Source organism: Amia ocellicauda, chromosome 18 (assembly GCF_036373705.1).
Source record: "Amia ocellicauda isolate fAmiCal2 chromosome 18, fAmiCal2.hap1, whole genome shotgun sequence".
Classification (NCBI taxonomy): domain Eukaryota; kingdom Metazoa; phylum Chordata; class Actinopteri; order Amiiformes; family Amiidae; genus Amia; species Amia ocellicauda.
The window spans coordinates 16,363,467-16,387,976 of record NC_089867.1 but is presented as its reverse complement, the minus strand read 5'-3'; the positions used below and the strand labels follow the sequence as shown (position 1 = coordinate 16,387,976).

Below are 24,510 nucleotides of genomic sequence, written 5' to 3'. Positions count from 1 at the left end.
GGTAACAGCACTGCTACTGCCGTCTCCCACTGTGGTCCATTACTGAACTGTCCAGATACCCTGTGTCCATGCAGTGCAGCGCCCCCTACTGTTGGCCCTGGGAGTTCACTACACACAAACCATTTACACAGCACCGCTACTGTTGTCTCAAGATAAATTTATTATCAAAGACAATCATTATTTTTACAATCAACAATACAACCCCTTTTTTCTCCTTAATTATTATTATAATAATAATTATAAAAAAGTTTCACAAAGCAGTAGTATGAATACAGGTCCCTCTGGACAGGAATACACAGTACACAGATCCACATTCTGTCCACAATTATTTTTGTTTAAAAAAAAAACAAGAAAACTGCCTTTGGGATATAGCCAGAGACAAACTCCGGGCATTCAGAATATAATTCATAACAATTATTAATAATAATATACAAAAAACATGATAAAAATCATTAAAAAATGCAACCGTACCATAACAAAAACACAAAGTTAACAGAGATATAGAGAGTGCCAGACTGAATACAGACTGTTATGTGCATCTGAACTTTTCCTGTACCGTTCTTTATAGCACCAGTGAAGTTATACAGTTACGGATAAACACTATGTATATGCATTAATATATAAATATATATATATATATATATATATATATAAATATATATATATATATAGGGAGAGAGATAGCCCACACTGAGATACGGACACACCGATGGGGGTGGGGCGTGGTCATGTGATCGATGGGTGGGGCCATGCAAATACAGGTGTAACCCTTTGCATGGCATTTCGGGTTTAAGGGAGGTGAGTCATGGATACGATTGTGACATGGAGTGGGAGGAGTTATTTTATCAACAGAGGAACAGGGATTGGTCCAGGAGAATGATGAGGGTGGGGTCAGGAAAGGGGTGGGGTCTTAGGTTGTAGCACCATGCAGGTATGTGAATACAGTACTATACAATACAGTACAATAACCAGGTTCATTCTGAAGAACACACAGGGGGAGAGAGCACTGTGTATACTGTGTACACAACACTTATATCTAAATATCACTTGTGTAACTATGCCTGTTAATTTTCTAATATATATCTACTGTATGTATTGTTCCCCATTGCCCTGTTCCTGAGCACAGGGCCTGTCTGTCAGTGCTTTGGCAACACTGATGTCACTCAGTCACGCCAATAAAGTTTGTGTTGAATTGGAAACTGAGAGAGAGGGAGAGGGGGAGAGAGGAGGGGAATGAGAGGGGAGATATGGAGGGTCCCAGGTGCGAGGGGAAAGGGTGGTCCTGAGTGCAAGGGTCTCTCTGGCTCAGCTCCAGTCTAACAGCCCCCACAGCTCTTCACACAGGATGAGCTCACACTGCCACACTGCCCACTCACTGCCAGCACCCCACACCTGGAGAACTGGTCACGGCACAGGTCAGCTGTGGGAGAGGGGGAGATGGAGTGAGCCGGGGAGCCAACGACCGATATATTGACTGAGGCATTGAGAGAGTGTGGCAGAGAGAGATGCATCGGTCAGTGATGGGGGGACTCACCTCGGAGCAGTTCCTCGTGGGCACACACCGTGCGGACACACACCTCCTTATTCACAACGTACACTCTCCGAAGGCTGGACAGACAATAATAGTCACAGACAGAGAAAGAAAGAGAGGCAAGTGTTAACAATTGCTGGAGCTACAAGAAGCAGTGGCAGTGGAGGCATGGCATACAGGGGCGGGCAGCTGACCTGTAGAAGCAAAGGCTCTTCAGACACTGGCGGCAGGGCTTGTGCACAGAGTACAGCCTGGTGCAAGGGTACTGCTCCTCACGACAGTCTGCAACACACACAGCGTTAATGCACACACACACACACATACAGCATTACTGCACACACACTCACACATATGTATATACACATACACCATTACTGCACACACAAACGTGTTTCTTTTTGCATTGATTCAGGCTTTAGGAATTTAGTGCCCCATCATGGCTCAGGGAAACTTTATGGGTGAAGCACAGCCTTCTTGTTGGAGTGCTTCTGTCAGGTGGTCTTTAAAATGTAGTTTTCTGATTGAGTGATGTTTCACTATTTTTTAAACGGTTGCCACCAGCTTGCCTGCGTTGTTAAAATGATTTGCCCAGATATTGCTGGCAAGGGCTATTATGTGGGCATTACACATCAAATGTGCTGAATTTGGCAGTAAACCTCGAAGACTGTCATTGTACTGATCATGCATCTGGCATTATTATGATTTCAGTATCAGCAATCAGCATCAATCTCTCACTCTCACCCAGGGGACCAGGCTCTGTAGGCTCTGTCTCTGGAAGCTCCTCTGAAACACAGACAAACAGGCAGTTAGACAGACAAACAGACAGATGGATAGTCAGAAGGACAGAGGAGGAAAAAAGGGACAGAGAAGGGACAGGTGGAGGGACAGGAGGACACAGGGACAGAGGACGGACGGGTTGAGGGACAGATGGACAGATTTGGGGACAGAGAAAGGACAGGTGGAGGGTCAGAGATGGGATAGTTTTACCGGATATCACGGGGAAGTTCTCCTGACCTTCGGGATTCCACAGGATCTGTTGCTGCAGAGAGTCTGGAGCCCCCACCCCCCCTGCCAGAGGTGGAGAGAGAGAGGAAACCTCATGAGAGGAATATTATCTAAATATTCATAATAATGAACAGATAGATGGGACAGATACACACATACAGACAGAGAGACACAAATACACACACATACAGACAGACACACATTCACAGACAGATGTTTGCTCTCCAGTCAGACCTACCATGGTATTCCAAGTCTGGACTGTAGTCATCTGTGGAACGAAGAGAAAACCGTTAATGCGAGAGATCAACAGAGAGACACACTGATATTGACAGACGGATGGAGCGGTGGGACAGCTCTCTCACCCACGGGGTTGTATTGGTTGTACTGCTTCGGGTAGAACTCATCTGTGTGTTCATACTGCTGCTGAGCCAGTAGGAGGGCTGGGGGACACAATAAACTGAGTCACACTGAGATAGGGGGACACTATGCACTGTGACAGATGGACACTATATACCTTGACATACTAAAACAGGGGGACGTTATATACCGTGGCACACTGGGACAGAGGGACACTATACAATGTGACACGCTGAATGTGCATATAAAGTGTGACTGACCAGGCAGGCAGAGCAGGAGCAGGCTGCTGGCTCTCATCTTCACTCTGCAACTCTGGAGGTAGAAGAATACTGGAACTGAGGAAGAGAGGAGAGAGGGATGGGTACATTAGCTGTCAGCGGGCACTCCTGGGGTGAGCCTGTGTCCTCAGCACATTTCCAGCCGTGTCCGTCTGTGTCCCTGCCCTGTCCAGCACGCCTCACACTCACACAACGCATATACACACTCACACTCACTCACACGTGTCTTCTGCTCGGACTGACTCACCGACTTTCTCTAAACCTGCACCTGCAGTCTGTATATTTCCATTTACCCTCTCTCTCCCTGCCTCTCCTCCTCTCTTTCTGCCGTCCCTACTCCTCCCCCCTTTCAGCCGATCTGACCCCCCCTTCTATCTGTCTCCTGCTCTGTCTCTTCCTGCTAAAGGAGAAAGCAGACAGGCTAGGGGCTGCATTCCAAGACAGACCCCCCCCCTGTCCTCCTCCTCCTCCTCCTCCTCCTCCTCCTCCCTCTCTCTCTCTCTCAAATAACCACACTGCTGCCAAACCCTCTCCCTCTCTCTGTACGTAACTGCCCTGACCGCAAGCCCACAAGTGTGCCTGTAACCTCAGCCAAAACAATTGTGGACTAGAGAGAGAGGGGGGGGGCAGACTCAGAGAGAAAGGAAAATATTAGTTTGTTTGCAGTAAGATAAATACAGAAATGTGAGGCATTGTTGGGGTTGTCCTGACAGCATTGAACACAGAGAGAGGGAGGGAAAGAACGAGGGAGAGAAAGAGAGAGAGAGAGAGTGTGAGATGGAGACAGAAAGGGTGAGAGAATGAATACTGTACTGTCTCTCTCCAGGACCAGAGCTGGAGACCCTGCTGTATTTAACTGTAAATTGCCAAGTAACAGTCACTTTTACTATTATTAATTTGGGTGACACACTGATCCAAGACTTGAATAATAGTTACAGCTGTACAGCAGTGTATGTGTGTGAGTGTGTCAGCGTACGTGTCTGTGTGTGTGTGTGTGTGTTATTGTGCGTGTGTCCCATATGGAACAAATATATATACTTTTCAACATATAAAATCGATATATTTATACATTCAAATATATCCCATATGTATTAAATATACAAAAAAGGGGGCGATTTTGTCTTATGAGAAATATAAGGATCACACATTTCTACCACCTATTTAAAATATATTGATTTTCCATATGGTGTGTGTGTGTGTGTGTGTGAGTGTGTGTGTCTGCCGACATTCCTGCTGTGCATCAGAGTGACTATAGGAAGCCAGATGTTTTTACAGCTCACATCTGGGAGCCATTAACCCCCCCCCCTCCCCCAGCCCAGGACTCCACTGCACAAGAACAAAGCACTTTAGAGGGTCTCTCTCTCTCTCTCTCTCTCTCTCTCTCTCTCTCTCTCAGGCAACAAGAACTTTTTTGTTGCCCCTAATTTTCTTTTTTTTATTGTTTTTTGTCATTTCGAGTTTGATCAGCCCCCCCTCTCCCTGACTCACCCCCCCTTCAGTGTTTATTGGACTCAGCTGCATCCTCCTCTTTATTGCTGATGTCCTTAACAATACCCCCCCCAAACCTCCCTTGACCCCCCACCCCCGCCTTGGGCAACTTTACACTCATTACTCACAGATTCACAGACACACAAAAAACTTTAAATCCTTACTGCAAACTTATTTAACTCAAATATGTACTTATATACATTGCATTATATATGTACACAATGCAATGTACATACAGTAATATTTAAGTTAAATATACATATATACACACGCATTATAGATTTGCATATCAATATACACATAACATGCACACATTATAAATAAATGTGTATATAATGACTGCAATCTACATTTTAGTTATTCAGTTTCCTCTGTATTGTTCGTCGTTGGCTGACGGGCAGCGCCGTTACTGTGACTGTCAGTCCTGCCTACCTGCCCGACCGACCGACCGACTGAACTTCAGGTTACAAACTGAAAACACACTAACAGCGCAACGCAACGCATCCTCTCCTCCCAGCTCGACACTTTCAGCACAAAGTTTGCTGCTTTGCGTCTCTCTCTCTCTCTCTCTCTCTCTCTCTCCGCCCGGCTTACAGTGCACCCATCACGGCGTCCCTGTCTCGGGACCCCCGTTCCCCACTGACCTACAGGGGGCTGACCCCCCCCGGTGCCCGCAGGTAGACACTGGCTGCCGATTAGGTATGGGATTACTCTGTCGTTTTACAGTGCATGCAATATCTCGACGTGTATCGGTGCAGTGCCGCTGCGCCCCGACTCTTACCGCTTTCAGTCGGTCAGTCCGCCGGTCTCTGTCCGCTGTGTCTGAGGCGCCGAGCGGGCGAGCTCCACACTCCCCTCCCCTGCCCCCTGCACGTCTACTTTCTCCTGGGTCCCAGCGCCGACACTCACCCCCCCCACCAACCACACACACACACACACACACACACAGTTTAGATAGGACAGGAACATACTGCACACACATACACACGCGCACAGAGCACTTAAAAAAATGACACATTTTATTTTAACACTTTCTACAGACTTCAAAATCTCGTCCTATACAGAGCCAGGTGTAAACCACAGGAGAGAACCTCCCAGCCCCCCCATTGAACCCCCCAGCCCTGTACCAGAGGGCTGAGTGTAATTACACACAGACAGACACAGACACAGACACCACACGCCTCCCAGCACTGAGAGGGAGAGAGAATATAATAATAACAGTAATACCAACAACAGTAATAATATAATTATAATAAAAATATATTTTGCATTCTGGCTTCTTCATTGGTGCTTACAGTATGTATGTGTGTGTGGGGGGGTTATGGGGAGCTACACACTGATGCCTTCCCCCTCCCCCTCTCTCACCCTTATAGAGCACCTCGGGGCTCTCCTCAACCCACCCCGGCAAATATCTGTCATCTATCCCCTCCCGTACACAGGCTCTCTGCCAGTCCTCACTGCCCAGGGGGGACAACACAGAGGGTCGACCCCCCGCCCTCTTGGACCTGGAAACAGTCCCAGAGTGAGACACTCTTTCCACACATGGACAGCTATGTACTTTCATCTGGCCAGTTTGTAACTGTACACAGTGCCCTGCAGGACAGCACTGACAGACAGATAGAGAGATGGAGAGGTAGAAGAATTGCATAAATGTGTGTGAGAGAATGAGAGAGATAGAGAGAGAGGGAGACTGCTAGGAGGAAAACAGCGAGCTGGTAGGAGGAGGAGGAGGAGGGTCACACTGGATCTCTGTGATGGAGTTGCCCTGCCCCCTGCTGGCCACACAGCCTCTCTGCACCCCACAAAGTGTGGCTGTCTGTGTACACTGTATCAGTCTGTACAATGTATCAGTGTGTATAGTGTCTACAACAGTGTATTAGTGTACCAGTCGGTACTGTGTGTACAGTGTCTCAGAGTGTGTAGTCTGCACAGTGTGTTAGTGTACAGTCTGCACACTGCACCTAGTCTGTACAATGGGGTTTCACAGTATCCAACTGTGCCCGAGGTAGACGTGATTGGTCCCTCTCTCCGAGGAGATATCAAGGCAGCCAATGGCAGATTCCTGTTGGAGGGCAGCGCTCCAGAAACAGCCAATCAGAATAAGAGAGAAGAAGAGCTGTGTCCATTACATAGTAGTGCAATGCACTGTTTTACACTGTACTAAAATGTATTACACTATAATACTGTACCACACTGTTATACTGTATTACACTGTGATGCACTGTACCGCACTGTATTACACTGTGCTTCAGATGTAACTGTGTGTCCGTGTGGTCCATGAGGGGGGGTGCTAGCTGAGGTTGATGGTGGTGCCGGGGGGGGTGAGGAGGGGCTGGTCCAGGGGGGGCCAGTCAGGCTGCTCTCTCAAGGACAGGTCCAGCCTCTTGTACAGCTTCTTGGACTGACGGGCGCCGCGCAGCCTCTGTACACAGTTCAGCACCTCACTGTCCACCAGCACCTGAAATACAGACAGTCAGAGACACACACATACTCTCTCAAACACACACACACACACTCAGAGAAGAACACTGTCATAGATGAACATTTACATACACTGTGAGACAAATACACACACTCTGTCAGAGACGCACACGCTCGCAAACAGGAAAGACAGAGAAATAGAGACAGACAGACACAGAGGTCAGGGGTCAGGGCTCGGGGCGTGCTGACCTCCAGCATGAAGGCGCTGATCAGGTGCAGGGCGGCCAGGGCCAGCAGCAGGACCTTGAAGGCCATGTCATCCAGGGGCAGCAGCTTCAGCAGGCGGCACATCCAGGGCAGCGGCGCCAGGACCAGCCAGCAGAGCAGCCCCAGCAGGCACAGAAACACCAGCACAAACAGCACTGCACCCAGCGGAGAGAGGGCAGAATGAATGAGTGTAGCAGTGTCAGAGGGTCAGTCTGTCCGGCAGTCAATCAGTGTGTCAGTCAGTCAAGTGTGACAGCATTGGTGTGCCAGTGTCAGTGCCCTCACCATTGGTGTAGAGAGGGCATCGGAAGGGTGGCCCCTTGTAGAGCACAGCGGCCATGGTGAGGTACTGCAGCCCCGACACGCTGAACAGCGCAGTGTTCTCTGCATTGGGCAGGTTCCCCGCACCCACCACCACCGTGGCATTGAGGGGCACGAACCTGTGGGAAGATTAGGGCATCAGGGTTTAGTGTTATTTGTGAAGCAATGCCCTGTGATCCCCTCAGTGACTCATCATCAGTGCCTCAGTCTCTCAGTGCATCAGTCCCTCAGTGCCTCTCAGTGCGTCAGTGTGTCTCAGTGTCTTGCAGTGCGTCTCTCAATATTAGGACATCAGGGTTTAGTGTTATTTGTGAAGCAATGCCCTGTGATCCTCTCAGTGACTCATAATCAGTGCCTCAGTCTCTCAGTGTGTCAGTCCTTCAGTGTCTCTCAGTGTGTCAGTGCCTCAGTGTCTCTCGATGCGTCTCAGTGTGTCTCACCAGTCCTGTGCCTGTGTGATGAGCAGGGCGCTGGTCTGTGTGAGGAGGAGGAGGACGGTGTGCAGGAAAAGGCTTCCCAGCACAGTCATAGACAGCAGGCGGGCGGGGGGGCGGGCAGGCGTCAGCGTCTGCGCAGGGCCACCCCGCCCCATCACTATCGCCAGGGACGTCACTATCCCCAGGTCAATCAGCAGGAACTGCAGGTCACTCAGGTTAGTCTTTACCTGGGAGAGAGAGAGAGAGGGAGGGAGATGTTGAGAAGGATGTAGACACAGACAGACAAAGACACAGAGAAACACACATGCAGGGCACTCACAGTGTACAGGATGAGGACGGAGCTGTACTGGATGATGCTGTACAGAGCCATGTACTTAAACAGAGCGAATGACGTCACCAGAGAACAGCGACCCTCACTGCAAGGATGGAGGGGGGGAGGGAGAGAGAGAGATAATATTTATTTATTGGCAGACACCCGTATCCAGAATTTCAATGTAGATTAGGTATACAGTTAATATAAAATACAAAGCATAAATCCACATTCAAAGAGGTAACAAGTGTGGACATGATGCAGTGAAGTTGATATGAGCTAAAGGGAGGGAAATCACAGTAAAGTACAAAAAACCACACACATGCCATGCCATTCCTCCTTCTTGTCATGACAATAAAGAATTAAACTGGAAACCTGACAGGGAGGTAGGGAGGTAGGGAGGGAGGAAGGGAGGGAGGAAGGTGGGCAGGCTGACCGAATTAGCAGGGGCACACAGCTGATGTTGTCGGTGCGCGAGGTGAAGGGTGCAGCCACCGCTGACTCCGCCTCCGACAGGGACACGCCCACATCTGCTGCCCGCAAAGCCCCACAGTCATTGGCCCCGTCTCCACACATCAGAACCCTGTGACTGAGCACACAACACAACACATAATCAACATACGACACAATCAATACACACCAAAAACAGCACCGTCACTGAACACTCCACAATATGAAAACACATACACACACACGCACGCACGCACGCACGCACGCACGCACACTGAAATGACAGAGAGAGGGGCAGAAAGGGAGGAGAGAAAAAGAGTTAGAGTGGGAGCGAGGGAGAGAGGGAGGGAGGGAGCGGGAGAGCGAGAGAAGAAAGGGATTTGCTCACTTGATGCCCTGCAGTGCTCTGACCAGCTGTGTCTTCTGCTCTGGAGACATTCGGGCAAACACTGTGCCACGCACCAGGACCTGAGAGACAGGGAGAGAGGAGCGTTAACAGAGCAGTAGGAAGGGCTGTGTAATAGCAGTACTACTACAGTTACTGCTTCCATTTCTGCTACAGTTACTGCTACTACTACTGTGTCGCCTATTACTGGTACTATTGTCTAGCTCTACCACTGCATCCTCTACCCCTATCACCACTAACTGCTACAATGGGAGTATGGCGAGTGACCTTGGGCAGGTGCTCCGGGAAGTAGTCACACAGCACTGAGAAGGACTCCCCAGTCAGGGCCAGATGGTAGCTCCCACCCCCCTGCTGGTACAGCCCCTGAGAGAAAGGGATATGGAGGAGAGGAGAGGAGAGGGAGACAGTAGCAGTGTTAACAGTCAGTCAGGACAACAGTGTAGTAAATTGACGATTGGTCTCTGTGTCCCAGTCTCTCCGAGGTCTCAGTCTCTCTTTACATCTCTCCCACTCTCTTTTTCCCAATCTCTCCAGTCTGTGCACATACCTGCGGCAGTGCCTCAGTGCCCCCCTGGGCGCCATCCTCGGACTCCAGCACGAATCGGAGTATGGGGGGAGTGGGGCCTAGCGGGGGAGTGGCATGGACAAAGATTACCCTCTCACCACCCCCCACCATCCCACACCCCCTCGCCACGTTCACCGCAGTCAGGATGTTGTCACCTGGAGGGGTCAGGGAGGAGGGGGTCAGTAATAATAATAACAACAACAATACACACTTACACACACTGAAGCCTGGCTACCCAATACAAACCTGATGGGTCAGGCTGGGTGGATACATGTGTGGGGTTTGAGTCGGGTGGGGTGGACATTTTGTGTAAAGCATTTTGTGTTTTATAGGATATCTTAGTGATTATATTTATAGCAATAGTCAGGTTGGGTCTGGACTGACCACGGCCAGGTTGGTTTTAATATTATACCCAAGCACACCTTCAATACACACACACACACACACACTCACTCACTCGCAACCCCCCCACGGCTGCTGCGCACCTGTTGCCATGACAGTGCGCAGGCAGGCAGAGCGCAGGGTGGTAATGACTGGTGCCGTCTCCGGCTTCAGCAGGTTCCGCATCACCAGGAAGCCGAGGAACTGCAGCTCACTCTCCACTGCCTCCCTGTGGACACCGCCAGAACTGCATCACTCACAGAGACAGACAAAAGAGGACAAAAGAGACCAGAAGAGAGACACACAGACAGAGGCACAGAAAGAGAAATGCAGAGAAAGAGACTAACAGAAACACAGAGAAAGAGAATGGCAGACAGACACAGACACAGACTGCTGCCCTTTGACCCCTACAGTGACACCCCCTCTCGTGCTGACCTTTCCATGACCTGCAGCTCGGAGTCACTGAGCTCCAGTGGCCGGTGTGCCAGCGCTAGCACCCTGAACCCCTCACTGGTAAACTGCTTCAGAGTTTCTGAGAAACCAGCGGGCACTGGGAGAAGGAGAGAGAGAGGGGAAGAGAGAAAGACAGACAGTTATCTATACAACAATCTCACCATAATTTGCACATCTTTCTCTCCAGCTCCTCCACTCTCCCCTCACAGCCCATCTCCCATCTCCCTCTCACCGCTGTCTCTGTGGCACAGGCTGGCCACAGTCTCTGGAGCCCCCTTGAGCAGGGTCTGGGCACCGTGCCCCCCTTTTGGACGCACTACCACACTCATCCTCTGGAGGGCCGAGGAGAAGGGAAACCTGCGCACTATCAGCAGGGGCTCACTGAGCATCTGAGACAGAGAGAGAATTTGAATTTGAGAAAGATGGGGGGATGGGGGAGAAGAGAGAATATGTTAAACATTCTATGTAAATTCATGCCAATTAAGCTTTACTTTGAATTGAATTGAGAGAGGGGGTTTGTAAAGAGAGGGGCAGAGAGAAGGGAAAAGAGAGAAAATGGGCAAAACAATCTGAGTAGAGAGAAAAGACAGGTTACCCTGTTATGTCCCCAGTACAGTTATCCCCTGTGCAGTAGAACTACCAATCTGTCAGTACAGTTGGCCGCAGCCAGTGTAACTTCAGTATATCTACCCTGCCCCACTGTGTAGTACAGATACCCAAGGGTGACTCACGATTCCCTGGGGCTGCTGCTCGAAGGCAGGGGGCTTCATCATGGTCAGGTCCGTCCCGGGCTCACCCTCCCCTGCCGACTCCACCAGCTCCTGCAGGGTCAGCAGAGAGCAAGTCAGTATAAGACAGAGGCAGTTTGTGTGTGTGTGTGTGAGTGTGTGTGTGTGTATACAGAGTGGGTGCACAGTCTGTCAGGGAAGGGGGGCTCACCCAGCCTGTGGACTCAATCATCTTGAGATCAAGGGGGTCGCCCAGGGGCTGCCCCCCCAGCAGGCACACAGAGTGGCAACTGGCCATTACCCAGAGGAGGGGGCCTGGGGGCAGCAGCCGGGGGTCTGGGACCAGTTCCCCAAACCCTCCCCCATCCCTGGGCAACACCCCCCACACGTCCAGACCCTCCTCAGTCAGAGTACCCGTCTGAGAGAGAGGAGAGAGGTTGGAAAATAAGGAATACAACAACACAGCAACCGATGCGTTACTAGAAACGCACTGACACGGGGGGACACACCTTGTCGAAGCAGATCACGCTAGCCTTGCCGCTTACAGTGATGCGGGGGGGGCTGACACAGAACACCCCGTGCTGCTTCAGCCGGCTTTGTGCGTACAGCATGCCCGTCGTCAAGGCAGCGGGCAGTGCGGGGGGGACAATGATGGTCACAATGTCCAAGGAGCGGACCACCAGCTCCATCACCGTTACCTGGACACAAGTACACACAGGTAAACACAGGTGTATGGAAGAAGCTGGGAAAATTCCACCGTAGAAAATTTCAGTTTTAAGTCCAGTCCCCAAATGTTCTTGAGTATTGCCTGACTCACAGGGGTTAAATGCACAATGCTGAGGGCAGGGAGTCTCTCTCTGGTATCAATAGTATAACAAAAGTTTGATGAGGAGATGGTCTGTGTACCAGTCTTCTATCAACAGCATATCAAAAGCTATTGATAAAGATGAAGAGGAGACAGACGATCTAAAATGCTTTTGGTAGGGGAGAGTAACTGGCAGGGGTGAGTCGTTGATTGTTAATTCCATAGTTCCAGTTATTTCTTACAAGTTCAATTCATACACAGCTAAACACTACACTACACAGGTACACAGTACACTACACACACTAACACTGTCACTCACATTGGATTGCACGAGGATCACCACACTGTAGACAGTCCCAATCAGAGCTGCAACAGAGAGAGAGAGAGAGACAAAGAGGGGTCATTGCCGTTGCTACAGTGTACAGCAGGAGGCACTGGGATCCGTCACAGGATAACCATTCAGCTCCCACTGGAATGCCCAGCTCTTGTCTAGCAAACCATTACCTAGCACTCCCAGGACGATGAGGAACTTCATGGCATCACTGTAGAAGCGGAAGCTGATTGGCTGGGGGTGCAGGATGGAGCTGACCAGGTCTCCCTTTGCTGTGCAGAAACCTGCAACACACACAGCACACTGAGACACCCGCGCGGGCAAGTGTGTGTTATCTGTACAGGCGAGTGTGTGAGTTATGGTCTTATTATTGTTGAACTATGACTGTGTGTTACCCTCAGTCAATGTGTCAGTGTGTGTTACCTGTGAAGGTGTGTGAGTTACCTGTGCGGGTGACAATGACGATTCCCCGCCCCTTGGTCTGGATGAGCTGAGTGCCGCAGAACAGCGTGTGGCGACGGTGAGCATCAGGGCAGTACTGCTGCTCCCCCCTTGTCACCGCCGTCTTCATCACTGGAACACTCTCCCCTGTGGGGAGATTAAAGGGAAGAGAGTTAAAAGAGTTAAGTTAAAATTTAAAATGTTCTATCTAATTCAAACACACACACACACACCTCAAAGCATTTATGTGAGAGGACAGAACCTGTGCCTGTACACCTTATCCCCCTGCCCCCTACCTGTCAGCATGCTCTCATTGACCATGCACTCCCCCTCCAACAGGACAGCATCGCAGGGCAGCAGCAGCCCGTCAGGGGGCAGCAGCACACAGTCCCCAGGGACCAGCTGCTCCGAGCTCAGCACCTCCTCCTCTGAGAGAAGGAGAGAGAGACAGTGAGGGGGAGGGAGTGCATCTGTTAAATGAATGTATGTGTGATAGTGTCAGTGTGCTCATCAGAGGGTGAGAGTGTCAGTGTGTCAGTGGGCGTGACAGTATCAGTGTGTGAGAGTGTGTCTGAGTAAAGACGTCAGTGCATCAGTGAGAGTGTCAGTGGCAACTCACCCCCCGTGGCACGGCGCACAGTCACACTGACCACCAGCCGGGCCATACTGCGCAGGGTGCTGCTTTGCTATGGAGAGAGACTCTGTCATCACACTGACGACACGCTGACAACACACTGCCGTGTACACTATACTACACACACACTGCCTATATTACACACATTGTACTGTACTATACACACACTGCCCTGTGCTACGTGGTGCTGACCTTGCGTGTCTCGTACAGAGTGAGGGCGATGGAGGCCAGTGAGATGAGCAGGATGCAGCCAGCATAGTAATAATAGTGATCAAATAGCCACAGCACCACACTGAACAGCTGGAACACATAGAATGGGTTCAGCACCTGGGGGGCGGGGGGGGGTGTAAGAGAGAGAGAGAGAGAGAGAGATGGAAATATTTAACTATTGTACATATTTATAATAATTCATCTTATGTGTTCAGAATCTATAATCCTAGAAGTTCTGAACGACACACAGTATACAAACACTATCAAACAAACAGACACTCACACACAGTTAAGGTGTGTCCCTGACCCCTAACCCACATGTCCCTATGATCCCTGACCTCCTCCAGCAGCAGCCTCATGTAGGACTTCACTGGCACATCAATTAGGTTCTGTCCATACAGTGTCCTCCTGAGAGAGAGAGACATGGTAAGAGGGAAGGAGACAGGCAGAGAGCCCTGCTCTTCCTCACAGTGCCCTGTCTGCACTCTCCAGCAGGGACACCAGTGCACAGACAAAGCAGGAGCACCACCACCACCTGTTGGACAGAGCCCCCTAAGACCCCCACCCCAAAATGCTCACTTGGCGCTCTGCTCCTCGTGGCTCAGGCCCCCCCTCCGGCCATGCAACTCCGCACATGTCCACCCCTCGTTCAGAACACTGGAGAGAGAGAGAGAGCGCTATGATTGCAGCACAATACCTCACAGCCGGTCAGTGTGTGGGTCACTGCACAGCCATGTCTCCAATGACTGACACAGAAACCTGCAAAGCAGGTCTGGCAGCATCTGTTTATTTGTGTAAACTTTCTGTACAATTACAATGTCTTATTACTGTATATATTGTGGCGCTGTGTAGGGCGATGCAGTCAGGCACTGTCCTGGGGGAGGGAATTACCAGAGCTGACCCACTGTTCCCTACATGACTGGCTCCCCTCCTCCATAAAACAGGCAGTGGCCAAATTCCTGTGTTGGGAAGGCAGGAAGCGAGCCTGCAAGTGGAGCGGAGAGGGAATAGTGCATCTGGGGGAGATTGGAAGTATCGAATTGATGATGGTAAAGAACTCAGACTTGACTTTTGGAAAACAGATTTGGATCTCGGACTGGCTTGTTTAGTGTGTGTGCTGTCTTGTTATTATAAGTGTCTGTTTAGTTAGGGACATGAGACCTGAAATCCGCCTGCATGTATCCTGAGCCCTGCCTTTTAGAGCTCCATCAGTGCGGGCAATACCCCCCCCATACTGCCACAATATCTACTTTTTTTACTTTCTGTTCTTATTTATTTATTTGTACTCTTTACTGTACTCTATGATGGCATTGACAACACGTATGTGAGATTGTCAGACACTGAGACAGAGAGAGACGCCAACAGGCCCCACCTGACTGGGCAGAAGGCCCCCTTCCTGGACAACCACACATAGCGCTGGCCCTCGAACACATAGAACCGCAGCACACTCCTCTACACACAGAGAGAGAGAGAGAGAGAGAGAGAGAGAGAGAGAGAGTTCACTTACAGTTCAAACTGATGCATTAAACAGAAAAATCATTTTCCATGGCAACTGACACGGACACGGACCCAAACTCCCCCCACCCCTCACACCACTCATCCCTCTATTTTCTCTCCACCTCTCTCCCCCCTCTCTCTTACCTCCTCTGTGTGCAGTTGCACAGTGTCTCTCCACTCATCCTCCTCTGCCCCAGTCTGCTCCAGGCTGCAAGAAAGTGAGTGGGCAGAGGTGTAACCGTGGGAACACCAAAAATTACCCTTCTCACCCTAGAGTGGCCGACTAACACACCCCAGCAACAGACACACAGAAACACACAGACAGATACAGAGATGTAAAACATACAGAGACAGCGAGAGACCAAAAAACACACAAAGACAGACAGAGATACAGAAATAGCCAGAGACACAGATGGACAGATCTGGAGAGACAGGGATGGCTGCAGAAACTGACCTTCCCTCCTCCACCTCCTCTGTCATGACCTCTACTATTGACTGCTGACCATGGCTGTCCTGAGAGAGTGAGACAGTGTGTCATTAGCAGGGGGGCTGGCAGTGTGTGGCCAGTGGTCAGTGTGTGGGAGTGGCAAGGCAGGGTTGTACTCACAGTGACCAGCAGCAGGGTGGCGAGCCCCAGTGGGCAGGGCTGGCAGCGGATGCGCAGTGCCAGACGGGGGTACCAATGGAACAGCAGCAGCAGGAGCCCGGCGCTCAACACAGCCCCAACATAGGTCAAGGCCACACGCCACGGCACCTTGCGGAAACCACACACCTCCTGCACACACACACACACACACACACACAGGTCAGGTCAACACAACACAAAGGCTGTCTGTCTATGTGTCTCCATGTCTGTATGTCTGTTTCTGTGCATGTATGTCTGGCTGGCTGCTTCCATCAGTGTCTGTCTGTCTCTGAGTCTCTCTCTGTGTCTGTATCTCTGTGTGTCTCTCTCTCCTCTGTGTGCAGTGTGTGTGTGTGTGTGTGTGTGGGGGGGGGGGGGGTTCCAAAGAAACATACCATGTGTGAGTGGTGGGCAGAGGGGCACCCACACAGGGGCCTGGCAGCCTGCTCACTGTTATCTGCAAACCCAAAAATACAACACAGTCACTACATAACAAAAACACAATACCACTGACACAGGTGCACTGGGCCACTGTGTAAATACAGTAATTAGAGTATACAAACTAGTAAACATACTGCACAGCCACACCCACAAACTAAATTAAACACACACACTATAGTACATACACAGCACAGCGACACACACAAACTGTATTATACACACACATAGTATACTACACTCACACTATACTATTCACACAGCACAGTCACACCCACAAACTAAATTACAGTCACACAATCCTCTACTAGACACACAGCAAAGCCACACACATTACACAAACTAAATTACACACACACACTACTGTACATACATACCTATACACCGCATATTACTGTACCCCTTACATCACCCTCATCTTCGCAGTACACATATTGTACTGGTATATACATGCACTTTAAACATACAGAAACACACAAACACACACTCGCACCGCACTGTCACTGTCACTGTCGCCGTCACCGGTGCTGTCAAACATCAGCTCCCGGACACAGCTGCTCACAGCCTCCCCCAAGTCATACATATGTACAGCAGTGTAAACAACACGTATGACGCACAGCGAGACCATACAGGTAGAGTATAAAAAGATTCTCTGTACTTCAGGAGAAACGAGCAAAGATGTTTAGGGTGATATCTGTATATATAATTGACGTTTACCTCTTGCACCTCTAGGCTACATAGGGACACGTGTCTCCGCAAGTGGGTGCTATGTATGCATGCATTTATTAATAGCGACATCGGATTCCTGTTCAATCAAATCACACACTTCCTGCTCCCTGTGTAATAAATCAGTAGAGTGAGTCTGCTATTGTTAAGAAAGAGGACACAACAGATGAAGGAGGAAGGGGGGGAGGCACACCTGTTCCTGTTTCGTTTCCTTGCTCCCGAAAGCGCCGGTATCACTGCTGCCACTTTCTCTCTCTCACTCTTTGTATGTCTTTACCTCCCTCTCAACTTCATCCAAACCCCTGTGCCGTGAGAGCGACCCGGTATCTCCCACTGCAACGTCACCGGCTCCGTCCGACCGTCCGTCCGCCCAAGCAGAGCCGTGTCACCGATCCGTCCGCATCCCCGCCCCGCCCGCGTCCCCGCCCCGTCACAGGTATGTCGCTCACCCTGCCTGCCTGATACAGGTGTGTGGACCTGTGCGTCTACTGTAAAAACTGGATACGTTTTAGAAGATTACATATGTAACATATTTCACAAACTCTTAGAACAATTGAATACATTATCCAATGCACACACTAATGACAGTTAAACTCTAACGAAAAGCAGAATACAATGTGAGATCATGTGGTGCATTGAAGAATAATGTACTTTAATTGGATTTAAATGGTATATTGCATTTACTAACCTACTCACTTATTTAATCATTTTTTAATTGGGGGTTTTAAATCCCATGTTAATATATACAATGAGTATGCGTGTGTTTGTACGTGTGTGCATGGGACTGTATGTGTGAGTATATGTATATATGTATAAGTGTGCATGTGACTGTGTGTGTGTGTGTGTGTGAGAGAGAGAGAGAGTCTGTTATTTTGTCCTGATCATGTGGTGTGATATGGTGTGATTTTCTTGTATTCTTCCCTGTGTGTCAGTGTTGGTGAAACTTGTACAGCACTTTGAGATACTGTTTTAAAAGTGCTCTATACATTATGATGATTATTACTATTTTGTCATCTGTTTCGCACTTATTGTAATGTTGTGAAATGTGTCTATTTCATGAAAACTGTGAGTCTGGCCTGGCTCAAACTGGCACAGATACCCCCCCCCCCCGGGGCTCAGCAGTGTGTGACTCAGCAATCACCATCACATGGCAGCCCTCCCCTAATTTATATTAAAGAATGTTTTGTTCATTCACGTATTTTTCCCTCTCCATCACTCTCTCTGTCTACATCCCCACTACTCTCCCTCCCCCTCTCCCTCACACAGCTGTTGCCCAACTTTCTTCCTGAAACTCCACACACACACACTGACACAAACCACAGTCATCTGACAGCAAGTCAAGTTTTTTTTTTTTTTTTTAAATACAAAAATCACAGAAGCGAGACAGAGAAAATGAACACAAAGACAAAAAGAGATCAAATAAAATAAATGAGAGAGATAGAGATCTTATCGTTGTTTCGGTACAGCACAGCGCAGCCCGGTCCAGAGACCCGCACTCTTCCGCAGGTGACCGAGTCCCTGCACTGCAATGTCAGACCTGTCAGAGCCGGCGCTACAGCGGCTCTATCCCGGCTTACAATGCACTGGTCAGGCACCGAGACACTGTGCAGTCGGAGCATCACTACAGCCTCTCTCTCTCTCTCTCTGCTTGGCGGCTCCTACCTGTAATCATCCCTCATGCTGCCGGTCCGGACAGTACACTACCCCACACCGAGCTACCGAGACCACTGCTTTCACTATGGGATCGGCGTGCGGGCTTCCTGGACACAACGTGGGTGACGTCATCGCTAAACCACAGCTCCTCCCTCCTTTAAGCAAAGGCCTCATGGGAAATGTAGTTTCACTGTACTTCTCCAGAAGAACCAAAAAGGGAGTAAATCATTACTTATATACTAAATAATAATAATGATGTATAAGGATAATTTCAACCGAAATTTCAACCAAAACTAATCATGCAATAAAATGGATGCCTGTTTTATATTATGTTCTTCTTCCCAAATGTAAAAGTTGTTCTATTTTCTAAAATGTTTCTTCAAACCTCATAAAATGTATATGGTTTGTAATGCAACTAGTATTCAGAAGTGTCCATATAAGAAAGTTTACAGATGAGAGGAGGCCATTCGACCCATCGTGTTATTTTATTATTATTTTGCTTTTTTTATGTAGTAACCCCAGTATAGAACAGTGTTTCCATGGTTACCTATGTAGTAGCCCCAGTATAGAACAGTGTGTCTCCATGGTTACCTATGTAGTAACCCCAGTATAGAACAGTGTGTCTCCATGGTTACCTATGTAGTAGCCCCAGTATAGAACAGTGTGTCTCCATGGTTACCTATGTAGTAGCCCCAGTATAGAACAGTGTGTTTCTATGGTTACCTGGTCCTACTATAGAACAGTGTGTCTCCATGGTTACCTATGTAGTAACCCCAGTATAGAACAGTGTGTCTCTATGTGTGGAACAAAAAACAGCAGGACAGGGGGTCCTCCAGGACCGGTTTGGGAACCCCTGCCCTAGGACACTCCAATTGTCTATTCCTTATTAGACTAATATTTAAATATTAAATAGATTTTTAACAATCATATGGAGTCTGGGGGCTGTGTCCATTGTGTGGTCTGTCCAGCTGCACCAGGAATGCCATTATTACAGGTCCCAGGAATAGGACCACATGAACAGATGATAATCCTGTGAAACAGGAGAAAGGATTAGACACAACAGTGCTGACTTCTTTTCAGTTAAGCGTTACTGTGCAGGAGAGTGTTTGGGTGTGAAGACAAACGTGTTCTTTGGAGGACACAAGTACTAACCCATTTATGAGACCAACTTTAAAATATTACATTAAAATGAAAGAGTCCTGTACGAAATGCCCCACTTCTCTGAATTTTAATGAACACAACCACCACTCCCTGCAGCGTGCCTGGTGTGTAAAACCTGTGCTGGAAGAAAGATTTGGAGTTGGCATTTCTAATCAGAATTTATTATGTGCACGGGAAAAAATAGAAGACAGCAACAGAAATTAAACACATATAATGCTGTTTTTCTGTTTTACAAAGTTTATATATCCATTTTGGGACATACCCTCAAGGGTATTAGTAATGAATTCATTGGCATTCTAAGATGAGCCAACCCATCTCATCAATATTATTACAATTATTACTCATGAATAATAATGATCCTATAAATTGCCAGCTACATTGTAAGGTCATTTGCTGATAGCAAAGATAGCTTTGAAACAATTCAACTTTTATAAGAAGCAAGTAAGGAATTTAAGTTGCTGATAAACTAGAAGGGAGTAATTCAGAAGTTAAAAATAACAAGTTCCCAAGTTCATTTTGAAAGAATGCAGGCAAATGAATAGTTACTGTTAGAAAATTCCACGGTCACATCACACAAAAGGCACAAAGAGGCACAAAATGATTTCTATTTTCCTCCACAAACCGTACAAACATCGGCAACAATCACACATCCTGAGAGTGAGTCGCACTTGGACAGTGTCAGAAGAGGCAGATTTATGTTGAACCCTGGCCAGCTGATAGCAAGCCGATCAGTCCTGTGCACTGGGGACGGATGTCTGGTGAATGTTTTACCCTTCATGTTGAGTCCAGTGTATTGTGTTAATTGTGTTAGGTGTTTGGGAGCATTTAAGTCACCTTGGCAGCTGTTCAATTACCTCACACACACACTGTTTCTGATTAAAAAAACACACAATGAAACCATTCAAAAGAAAACCATTGTGATTTTATTAATGTCTCCAATGCCTTCATAACACAGGATCCACAAGCTCAGTCTGCAGAAGCAACTGGAGGAAACAACAGGATTTTCTCAAATTTTCTGAGAAATCTAGTTTGCATTGTAATGGAGATAAATATGAGCAGAGTGTACAGCAGAGTACAGAGCTCTCCCTCTCTCTCTCACTTTTGCTCACCCTCTGCTCTCTACAGCCGTGCCCAGGAGCATAAGCACCTGAAGGGCTAAAGTTCCCAAGTTTATTAACAACTATTGATAAGAAACATTTACAGTTAATATCTTCCTCTCCCAATCTGCACACAGTGCCAAGTCTCCCTACCTCTCCCTCTCCCTCTCCCTCTCCCTCTCCCTGAGGCCTTGCGGGTTGGTGTTGGAGTGGTGAAGGTGTACAGGTCATCACAAGTCAATAAAGATAATTTAATTTTCAAGGGGGGGTCAAGAGGTCAGAGGTCAGGGATTGGAAGCCCCCCTCCTTCTCAGGCTGTGGTCGATTTCTTCTCCTTGTACACAGCCATCATCTTCTTAATCTCTGCAATCGCCTTTCCAGGGTTCAGACCCTGAGATAGAGAGAGAGTAGAAGTGAACGTGGTACGGTGTGATGTGTGTGTGTGTGTATGTGTGTGTCTGTGTGTGCGCTGTGTACCTTGGGGCAGGTCTTGGTGCAGTTCATGATGGTGTGGCACCGGTACAGGCTGAAGGGGTCCTGCAGGTTGGACAGTCGCTCCTCTGTGAAGTCGTCCCGAGAGTCGATCATCCAGCGATATGCCTACAGATATAGTACAACACCAACACGCATCACACACTACACAACACACAGTATCACACACATCACATATTACACATCAACAGTATCTATGTAATTGCAGACACTGTCACACTGACCTGCATGAGCACGGCTGGGCCCAAGTACTTGTCTCCATTCCACCAGTAACTGGGGCAGCTGGTGCTGCAGCACGCACACAGAATACACTCATACAGACCGTCCTGCAAGGGGGGGGGGTAGAGGATAATAAACTGTGAAACCTGTCCCCTTAGCAGTGACTGTTCTCAATTGCAAAGCTGTAGTAGAGGTTGTGCAGTTGTGTAGCTGGGGTGTACCAGTTTGTCACGGTCCTCCACTGACTGTAGGTACTGCTCCTTCCCAATCTGAGATTCGTCCTTCTTCTTCAGGTATGGCTCAATAGATTTATACTGAGCATAGAAATTACTGAGGTCCTGAGAGAGAGAGAGAGAGAGAGAGAGAGAGAGAGAGAGAGAGAGAGTGTGTGTTAGAGCCCTGACCACTACTTCACACTGCTGCCAAGAGTGTGTGCGAGTGTGAGTGTGTGTAAATGTGCAAGAGTGTGTGTGCACTGACCGGCACCAGGTCCTTGACGACAAACATGTGTGGCAGTGGGTATATCTTGGAGACGCGGCTCGTGTCGGGGTCAATCTTGATGGTACAGGCCAGCGTATTCCCCCCATTAATGTTCATCGCACAGGAGCCACAGATACCTACACAACACAACATTATACACCACACCCAATACATTACACACAGCATAACTCCCCCAGTCTCTCTCCCCTCAGTCTGCTCCGGCCCTCACCCTCTCTGCAGGACCGGCGGAAGGTCAGCGTGGCGTCCATCTCGTTCTTGATCTTGATCAGAGCATCCAGGACCATGGGGCCGCAGCTGAGGAACAGACACGGATACAGATAGACACCATCACACAGGGAAAGACCGACTCTCTCAGTGTATAAGTCAGTCAGTGCGTCAGTGTGTCTATCAGTGTGTCAGTCAGTAGTTAAAAGTATCAGTGTGTCAGTGAGTATACAGTGTGTCAGTCAGTTAGTATGACAATGTGTCAGTCAGTGGTCCATTGCTGTGGTGTTGACATGCCTGTTGAGGTCGATCTCGTAGGTCTGCATGCGGGGCTTGTCTCCGGGTGTGTCAGGGTCCCAGCGATACACTGCAAACTTCTTAATCCGTGGAGATGGCTGCACCCCCACTGCCGCTGCCCCTGCCGCCCCCCGCACCCACTGACAGAGATGGGGAGGGAGAGAGGGAGGAAAGAAAAAGGGGAAGAGAGAGACGAATGTACTCACTTTGTATAGCCCTTACATTTTGTAAGTCGCCCAGGATAAGGGGCGTCTGCTAAGAAAGAAATAATAATAAAATAATAATAATACTGATCTGTGGTACTGTGCACTGACTGCAGGGTCAGTGAACAGCTGTTATCTTATTTACACACATCGCACAACCCTCACCCTTCACACACCCTCACGCCCCCCTGCACACCCTCGCTTGCACAACCACAGACGTCAGCAGTGAGATCACATCGAGGTCACCCAACACTGGACACACAGACCCTGTACACTGACAAACACATTGACGTGCACTGACACACACACTGATCCTCTACACACACATTGATGCTGATGCAAACTGGCACAGACACACACTATAGTTTAACACTGATGCAAACCGACACACACTCTATACACACACACACACACACACAGCATTCAGCTATCGTACCACCAGCACCTCTGATACACTGAGTCTTCCCTTCACCATTTGTGCCTTTGTATGCTGTGCTGCACTGATTTATGTTGTTTTCAAACGCATTCTTCTGTTTGGTGTTTAATATTAATTAATTACACAAGGTATACACACTGAATATAACCTTCGTACTGCTCTACTGTAAGCAGGTTACTGTCACTACTGTAGCTACCTGCAGTTCCAAATATTTAATACTTCAGCTGCTACTATTACTTCTATAATAATACAATCCTGTACTATCACTGAAATTATATGGTTGTACAATATAGCCTATACAGCATACTACTCAAAAATAGTTATTATAGTGATTATTATTATTCCACAGACTGAGAATGTAAACTCTGCCTATCTGCCTGCCCGTCTCTCTCTATCTATTTCTCTTTCTCTCAAGGAGACCTCAGCAGCGATAGACACTTGTGTAACGGCTCAGGGTCAGCTTGTCAGATACTATTCCCGACGTCTGTGCTGGTGCCCCGGCCCAGCCTCCCCTTGTCTCCCCGTGTCCCGGCACAGGCACCACTCCCCCACTCCCACGGGCCTCACCGCTAGGCACATCGGGTTGCGGAGCAGCGTACATCCGCTTCTCAAGGAGAAACACAATGCCGACATCTTGGTAGTGCCGATTACTTCTGCCTGCCTGCCTGGATAGCGCTGGGTCTTCCGCTATCCCAGAATCTCTCGACCGGAAACGGAACTGACGTCACATATCAGCAAAGCCCGCCTTCTCCAGTCTGCCCGTGTAAAGCTAAAGAACAGGAGAAAACTATGTGTCGCCAGAAGTACTTTAATGCATGTATTTGTATGATCATTTAAGCCTCTGCAGATCAGTTAAATACATTTTCAGATATAGGATAATTTCAGTCTCAGTCAGGAAACGGAGTCGAAGGCAGCCAACCGCCGCACTTAACACAGCACATTTCCTAAATCAGAGCCATTTATTTATTTTTAACAGTAGTGGTTTTAAGTTATGTATAAAATTGTATAAGGAACGTATTATCCTATTAAGGAACAAACTTTTTTTTTACACTATTTATCGACTACAAAGTGCAATTTAAAGAGTCAAATGTAATCAAATTACTTAGATATTACTGTATTGATAGCAGAACATGCATTATTAA

General features: G+C 48.5%; 3 protein-coding genes across 6 annotated transcripts; all 3 read right to left on the bottom strand.

Moving 5' to 3' along the window:
• Nucleotides 1-140: 140 nt before the first annotated feature.
• mfap2 (microfibril associated protein 2) lies at nt 141-5,543 on the bottom strand. Of its 2 annotated transcripts, none has more exons than XM_066691223.1 (9): nt 5,441-5,543; nt 3,154-3,228; nt 2,899-2,976; nt 2,775-2,804; nt 2,519-2,599; nt 2,273-2,314; nt 1,726-1,813; nt 1,535-1,608; nt 141-1,420 (listed from the first exon to the last, which is right to left on the bottom strand). In XM_066691223.1, the coding sequence occupies exons 2-9, from the start codon at nt 3,188-3,190 to the stop codon at nt 1,317-1,319; spliced, it is 534 nt and encodes a 177-aa protein (XP_066547320.1). In that variant the 5' UTR covers nt 3,191-3,228; nt 5,441-5,543; the 3' UTR covers nt 141-1,316. The 2 variants fall into 2 exon arrangements, with proteins under 2 accessions (XP_066547320.1, XP_066547321.1); XM_066691224.1 differs by having other exon boundaries at nt 2,546-2,599.
• A 117-nt stretch (nt 5,544-5,660) lies between these two features.
• Nucleotides 5,661-18,865, bottom strand: atp13a2 (ATPase cation transporting 13A2). Of its 3 annotated transcripts, none has more exons than XM_066691220.1 (29): nt 18,768-18,865; nt 16,337-16,398; nt 15,924-16,091; nt 15,771-15,829; nt 15,461-15,524; nt 15,192-15,271; nt 14,399-14,476; nt 14,158-14,227; nt 13,802-13,936; nt 13,595-13,661; nt 13,272-13,403; nt 12,979-13,122; nt 12,708-12,818; nt 12,523-12,569; nt 11,908-12,096; nt 11,610-11,816; nt 11,402-11,491; nt 10,903-11,059; nt 10,653-10,767; nt 10,322-10,446; nt 9,819-9,991; nt 9,539-9,634; nt 9,254-9,333; nt 8,852-9,004; nt 8,425-8,521; nt 8,109-8,332; nt 7,633-7,787; nt 7,330-7,502; nt 5,661-7,117 (listed from the first exon to the last, which is right to left on the bottom strand). In XM_066691220.1, the coding sequence occupies exons 1-29, from the start codon at nt 18,775-18,777 to the stop codon at nt 6,950-6,952; spliced, it is 3,429 nt and encodes a 1,142-aa protein (XP_066547317.1). In that variant the 5' UTR covers nt 18,778-18,865; the 3' UTR covers nt 5,661-6,949. The 3 variants fall into 3 exon arrangements, with proteins under 3 accessions (XP_066547317.1, XP_066547318.1, XP_066547319.1); XM_066691221.1 differs by lacking the exon at nt 18,768-18,865 and adding an exon at nt 17,299-17,496; XM_066691222.1 differs by lacking the exon at nt 18,768-18,865 and adding an exon at nt 17,383-17,495.
• Nucleotides 18,866-20,819: 1,954 nt separating this feature from the next.
• sdhb (succinate dehydrogenase complex, subunit B, iron sulfur (Ip)) lies at nt 20,820-24,079 on the bottom strand. The gene is made up of 8 exons (XM_066690721.1): nt 23,936-24,079; nt 22,730-22,869; nt 22,437-22,522; nt 22,208-22,344; nt 21,949-22,065; nt 21,733-21,834; nt 21,494-21,616; nt 20,820-21,407 (listed from the first exon to the last, which is right to left on the bottom strand). The coding sequence occupies exons 1-8, from the start codon at nt 23,999-24,001 to the stop codon at nt 21,327-21,329; spliced, it is 852 nt and encodes a 283-aa protein (XP_066546818.1). The 5' UTR covers nt 24,002-24,079; the 3' UTR covers nt 20,820-21,326.
• Between the last annotated feature and the right edge of the window lie 431 nt (nt 24,080-24,510).